This window comes from Lathyrus oleraceus, chromosome 1 (genome assembly GCF_024323335.1).
Source record: "Lathyrus oleraceus cultivar Zhongwan6 chromosome 1, CAAS_Psat_ZW6_1.0, whole genome shotgun sequence".
In the NCBI taxonomy this organism is placed as follows: domain Eukaryota; kingdom Viridiplantae; phylum Streptophyta; class Magnoliopsida; order Fabales; family Fabaceae; genus Lathyrus; species Lathyrus oleraceus.
In genome coordinates this window covers 113,275,353-113,282,048 of record NC_066579.1, presented here as the reverse complement: position 1 = coordinate 113,282,048, position 6,696 = coordinate 113,275,353, and the positions used below count along the sequence as shown (strand labels likewise).

Genomic DNA, 6,696 nt, shown 5'->3' with positions numbered 1-6,696 from the left:
ACAAAAGAATTATGACAATGTTCAATTTTGCAACAGGAGCAAATGTCTCTGAGTATTCTATACCATAGGTCTGAGTAAAGCCTTTAGCCACCAAGCGAGCCTTGTATCTTTCAATTGACCCATCTAAATTATACTTCACAGTAAACACCCATTTGCATCCAACTGTCTTCTTGCCATCTGGTAGTGGCGTAACACTCCAAGTTTTGTTCTTTTTTAGAGCTTTCATCTCCTCAAGTACAGCTTCCCTCCACTTTGAAATTTGTAGAATAACCTGTACACTTTTTGGAATTTCTACACTAGACAATTTTGAAGTGAAGACAGACATAGATGAAGACAAATTTGAATATGATATAAAATTGGACATGGGATGTTTAGTGCAAGATTTGACAGGTTTTCTAATGGCAACAGGATCATCTATATCAGGATACAAAATACGACTCTCAGAAACAGAGATAGACTTACCTTTTCTTTTGTTAAGAAATTGATCATTCCCCGGTTCAGATTCCTGGCAGTGTTGAGATGTGGACTTGTCCTTTCCTTTGTGGTGTTTTTTCACAAAAACCTTTCCTTTCCAAGTCTCGTTTCCTAATTCAAATTTGTTTTGTTGAAGTGATTCATTATTTTGTGGCATTTCAATTAGATCATCATTATCATCGTTTTCAGGATTCTCATTGTTTTCTACAAGAGAAAATGTAGGCTCGGATTCACAAGGTTCCTTACTCATGACAGGAGTAGGATCAGATAAAGAATCGCGGCCATTTTCTGTTGGTGCAGGTGTAAAAAACTTAGAATTTTGTGATATTGGTAAAGATAAGTTATTTAAAAAACTCATGTCCTCAATTTGAAACGAGTCTTCGTTTATCTCCCCCCTTGAAGATGAGTGTCATCAAAAAAAGGTTTATTTTCAAAGAATGTAACATCCATGGTGACAAACATTTTCTTATTTTTTGGATCAAAACATTTATATCCTTTTTGGGTTGGGGAGTATCCAACAAAGACACATTTTATAGCATGTGGCTCAAGTTTTCCTACATTTTTATGTTCATGAACAAAGGTTATGCAACCAAAGATTTTTAAAGTCAAATCAGTTAAAACACGAGTACTAGGAAAACATTCTTTGAAGACGTTAATAGGAGTTTGAAATTTGAGAATTTTGGAGGGCATTCTGTTAATTAAATACCCAGATGTTAAAACAGCTTTGCCCCACAAATAATTTGGTACTTTATTTGAAAAAAGTAGAGCTCTAGCAACCTCTAGTAAACGTCTATTTTTCCTTTCGGCCACTCCATTTTGTTGAGGAATATTAGGACATGAACTTTGATGTACAATCCCATTTTTTAGAAAAAAAATCACCCAGGATAGTGTTAAAATATTCTTTGTCATTATCACTTCTAAAGATTTGGATATTTGTTTGAAATTGGTTCTGCACCATTAAAACAAAATTCTTTATAGCCTGACAAACATCCGATTTCCCCTTTAACAAGTACACCCAACATACTCTTGTATGATCGTCTATAAATGTGATAAACCATTTTTTGAGAGAGAGTGTACTTGTACGGTTAGGGCCCCAAACATCACTGTGTATAATAGAAAAAGGTTTTGATGGTTTATAAGGTTGTATTGAAAACTGGGAACGATGATGCTTTGCAAATTCACATGCTTCACATTTAAACGAAGAAAAGTTTTTATTGTGAAATATCTTAGGAAACAAGTGTTTTAAGTAACAAAAACTAGGATGACCTAATCTTAAATGTCATACCATAATGTTGTCATCTTTATTATTCAAAATAGAAAAAGACTCAAAGCAGGAACTTATTGTTTTTGAAGGTAGTTGTGATGCAGATCCAATTTCAAGGTAGTAGAGTCCTCCACTCTCCTTAGCATTGCCAATCATCTTCCCCGAGTTCAAATCCTGAAAGACACAGTGAGATCGGAAAAAATTAGTTTGACAATTTATATCTTGGGCTAATTTACTCACGCATATTAAATTACAAGATAAATTTGGAACATGAAGGACATTTTTAAGAGTTAACATTTGAGACAACACAACTGACCCTTTACCTGAAATGGCTGAAAAAGAATCATCTGCAATTTTTATTTTTTGATTACCTGCACATGGACTATATGAAGAGAACAATGTAGATTCACCTGTCATGTGATCGGAGGCTCCTGAATCTACTATCCAAGTATGACTGGGACTGACACTAAGAAATGCAGAATTATCTTTTGTTGCTATAGAGCAAGAAGGGGTTGGAGACTCAAGGAGTTTGTACAGTCTGTCTAGTTTCTCCGTAGTGAATGGAAACTGAGACGGATGAGGTTGCTGCCCTTGATCAGAATTACTAGCCTGAAATGCACAACCACTTTTCTTCTTCCAGTTAGGAGATTTGCCTTTGAGCTTCCAACAAATTTCACGTGTATGTCATTCGCGCTTGCAGTGATCACACCAAGGAACTTTGTCTTACCTTGGAATATCCGGATAAGGTATTAGAATTAATGAATTAATGATGGAAGTTCCACCATTTTTCATTTTACTTTGGAATTCTTTTGTTAGTAACATTTTTTTAATTGATAATAGCTTTTTACTTTATTGGTGGTGTTTGACATTCTGTAAAGGGCATATCTCTCCGATTTCCACGTCTAGTTAGAGTCCATACGGCTAACAAATCCCCTGATCAAGCCTCATCGTCTAAGCAGGTAAAACACTGTCTTTATTATCCGACTAATAATAAAATTAGAAATTAAAAATTGAATTATTTGATCGCTTCACCCTTGTTTTCAGGTTGCTGAAATATATCAAGCTCAAGCACAAAAACAAGAATCACATGGACAATCCGTGATGAATAAAGACGAAGATGAATCACATGAACAATCTAATATCATAAATGAAGATGAAGATGAAGATAATTGACGGAAAAAGTAAGTATTATCAAAAAACCAAAAATTATCTAATGGTATACACCTTGTGGACTTGTATCCTTCATTTTCCATTAGTAAATAAATTGTTATAATGTCATTTCTTTCTTTCTGCAGATGCCTCTGTGTTTTTTTTGGAAAAGGCAAAAAGATTTATTGAACTAAAGAAATAATGGCATAAGGTATGCCAATACAACAGTAGCACACAAATCCAATACAAGGCACCTAAAAAAGCCCCCCAAAACCTGAAAAAAAACCTAAAAAAGCTGGGGAAATTGATGATCAAAAAAACCTCTTACGCCGCTGCAACATGCAGGACGGATAACATCCACTGCAGAGAACAATACAACAAGAAAAATAAGATTGAATATTAGAAACATGATGGAGAAAAAGACTCTGGGGCCTCTGGCAATATAGTCCAGAAAATGGTCATCTTCACTTTGAGCACAATTTTCTATTCTTATTTAAGGTGCCATAGGTTCAAACTAATTTTCATTCTAATTTTTCTACAATTTTTTGAATGTGTCACTTTATATTCTGCTTTTTGAACATGAGAGCTTTAGTTGATTTGATTAGAATTAATGTGATATACTTTTATCAAAATATATCTTTTGACAGTATATATTAAGATATGAAATGCACCAATCCTTCATAACAACATTGTAATTAAGAACAATACATAAAGATAAAGTAATTGTAACATTGATCTCAATTACTTTCAGAATACCATAAACCATTCACTCTCTCAACACTTCATCCTCTGCTATGCAACCACCACAAGAGATTAGTCAATGAATTACCTTCATCAAACCCCTTTAAGCTTTTTATATTCTTCAAAGCAACTCCATTGTCAAAAATTCCCTGCAAGGCAAACACAAACCCTTTCCATCCTTGATCAACACCATCTCTTTTCAAAGCAGGCAATGCCCATTCAACAAGTTCTTTCACATACTTAACATCAGAAAACAAGACTTCAGAAATAGGACACAATGGTAAAACTTGAATACCAAGCCTAGCTTCTTTCCAATCAGCTGGAGCAAACCACAACCCACTGTCCCTCTTATTAGTCCAAAGAACTCCCATGATCCTATTCTCTTTTGTAAAACTTTTATCATACAAATTCCCATCCTTCATAACATGCCACCACATTTTTGATGCACTAATTTCCAATGCTGCAAGTGTTGATCCAATGGACACAACTTGAGCATCACCATATGCCATTCCAAACAATGCCGCAGCATAATATGCATTCACAGCTTCACTGCTTGACATTTGATTCCTTCCATCTGCATTTTCTGTTAACCCTCCAGCCCATGAATGCAACTTGTAAAGATCAAAACACCTCAAACGCAGATAGTTCGAGTTCAGACTTGTGCTCAAGTTCATAAAATCTTCCAAAAGCGCATAGGCTTGAGCCTTATACTTTCTACCCCAAGCTGGATCAATCTTAACAAGAACAGCAATTGCATAAACAAAATATCCTAATGTATAATGATGATTGTGGTAAATTCCAAAACCATACTCAGCATTACAATCATTACACCCTTGTTTAGTAACAATGCCTCCCCACTTTTTATCATACAAAAATGCATTTCCTTTAAAAGTTCCTTCAAGCCAAGGCTCAATAGTTTCCTTCAAAAACTGCTTAACCTTAACCTTTGGAATCACATCATAGAAAAAAACCTCTTCAGCAATCACAGCTAGTCTTGCAGCTCTTGCAATCAATTTTCCAAAAGAAAGACATGAAGTAATTTTTATTGAGGACGAACTCAAACCCTCAACATCCTTAAAAAGTGATGAAACAATTTCTTCATGATGTTTTTCTTTCACACCCTTTGTAGAGTACCAACTAACAGAAAGATGATCAGTTTTCAAAATCCAAGAATCGCCAACAATACCAACAAGCTCACCATCAATGCTCTTATACTTGAAATCATTCAAAACAGTAACATTATTATAATCATTCTGAGATAAAAGCTGAAGATGAAGAGGGTGTGCTAACATCAACAAATCACCCCAACCTTTCTTCTCCCATTTATACTCAACACAAAATGGTTCTCTAAGTATAGCATCACCTGACACGGGATAACAGAAACTGTACCTGTCAAGAACAGCCTCATGTTTCGAGTCGGAATCCGGCAACAAAGCTATCCTAATGGTGCCGGAAAAGGCCTCGGAAGTGATCTCGGACCGGCCATGTGATAACTTTATTTTTATAGAAGCATATAGTATCCATGCTTGATTGTTGTTAAACCGGATAGTAAACTTTGTAGATGAATCATTTGAAGAGAAGTAAATGATATCATGAATGGTTGATATGGAAAGAGGAGTTGGTTTTGTTACAAAAAGAGTGACATAAGGACTTCCCCTAACAAGAAAGAAAGTCATATTGATACAAGGTATGTCTAAGGTGACACTGAGGTCACTATAGGAAGAGATGACATGTTTTCCATTGGAACCTTTTTGGTTATCTTTTTTTGAGGAAGTGATTGTGAGATCAGGTTTGAAGACCTGAGATATGACTTTAGAGTTTGAAGAACGAGATGGATATGAAACAGAAAGTGATGAGTTAGATGATTTGATGAGATAAGGATGAATATGTTCAGGTTGGTCACCATTGTTGAGAGTGAAGTTTTGGAAGAAAGAGTTAGTGGGGAGGGGTGTGGATAGAAGATTTGAAGAGAAGAAGTTGGAGGGGTCAGGGAGGACAGTGGAATTAGCTTGTGGGAACAGAAAAGGTTTGTTGTTTTTGTTGTTAGTAGTAGACATTGCAACTGATAAGAGTGATGTTGGTGTTTTTGAAAGACTAAAAAGTGTTGTTTAAGGTGGTAGTAATGATAATGGATATGGTGATGGATAGTTTTTATAGTAAAATCTTTGGGAGGATTGTGGTTTGGAAGGTGAAGGGTCTGTCTTTTGTGTTATTGGATGGTTTTAGTGGTGGGAAGTAAAGTGTATATATAGGTTTAATGATGAACATGGTGTTACTAGCTGTTCATGGGAGAGGCTATGCTTCAACAGTTTCAAACTTGCTTTTTACACTTAACGGTTCAGTTGCTATATTTTCTTTTTAAATAAATACTTTTATAAAAAGGGTTCTCTTGCAGATTCTTGCTAAATATTCTCGAGATACTCTTTAAAGATTACATATTAAAAAATTAGTAGTTCTTTAAAATGGATAGTCTTCGATGCACATGTTCTACGAGAATGGTGATACTCAAAAGACATGTTACTCTCTTCATGGTTTTCCTGAAAAATTATCTCATAGATTGACTATCACTGGGGTTCATGCTTTCGTAGCCTGATGTTCATAAGCATTGAGTAGAGTAATCCAGAGTTTAATTATCTTTGTAGAACACACAACTCAGAGTCTGAGTGCACTAGGTTCAGAGTCTGATAACATCACACGTCACTTTTTCAGAGTCAGAAATTGTATCTAGTATCTACACATTTAACAAAATCATTACGGTACAAAATTATTTTTTATGAATCTATGTATTATTATCATCAAAATATAAGGTCAGATACATAACTAAATCTTGTTCTTACAATCACTTCCTTTTTTATGATGACAAAACCTTATATTTTGATGAATAATTTTTACTTAGTTTAATCACATGAAAACATATCAGAATGAGGTTTGTAAGCCCCTCATGAGTTTTATATTATCAAAAATATTTCTCAACTTTCAGAGGGAGGTTTGTAAACTCCCCTTGAGTTTAAGACTCAAAATAGTTTTAATACATAAAACATTTCAAACGACATGAAAGTAAGAACTTC

At 34.8% G+C, this 6,696-nt stretch overlaps 1 protein-coding gene and 1 long non-coding RNA gene across 2 annotated transcripts; one reads left to right on the top strand and one right to left on the bottom strand.

Annotated features, from left to right (window-relative positions):
• The first annotated feature begins 2,562 nt into the window (after nt 1-2,562).
• Nucleotides 2,563-3,494, top strand: LOC127115500 (uncharacterized). The gene is made up of 3 exons (XR_007800752.1): nt 2,563-2,697; nt 2,783-2,919; nt 3,034-3,494. It is a non-coding gene; the product is annotated as an uncharacterized LOC127115500 (long non-coding RNA).
• A 135-nt stretch (nt 3,495-3,629) lies between these two features.
• On the bottom strand, nt 3,630-5,820 carry LOC127115499 (probable endo-1,3(4)-beta-glucanase ARB_01444). Its single transcript, XM_051047031.1, has one exon. The coding sequence runs from the start codon at nt 5,683-5,685 to the stop codon at nt 3,670-3,672; it is 2,016 nt and encodes a 671-aa protein (XP_050902988.1). The 5' UTR covers nt 5,686-5,820; the 3' UTR covers nt 3,630-3,669.
• Between the last annotated feature and the right edge of the window lie 876 nt (nt 5,821-6,696).

Coding starts and splice junctions, on each gene's coding strand:
- LOC127115499 (XM_051047031.1), bottom strand. CDS start 5,685: ATGTCTACTACTAACAACAAAAACAACAAACCTTTTCTGTTCCCACAA.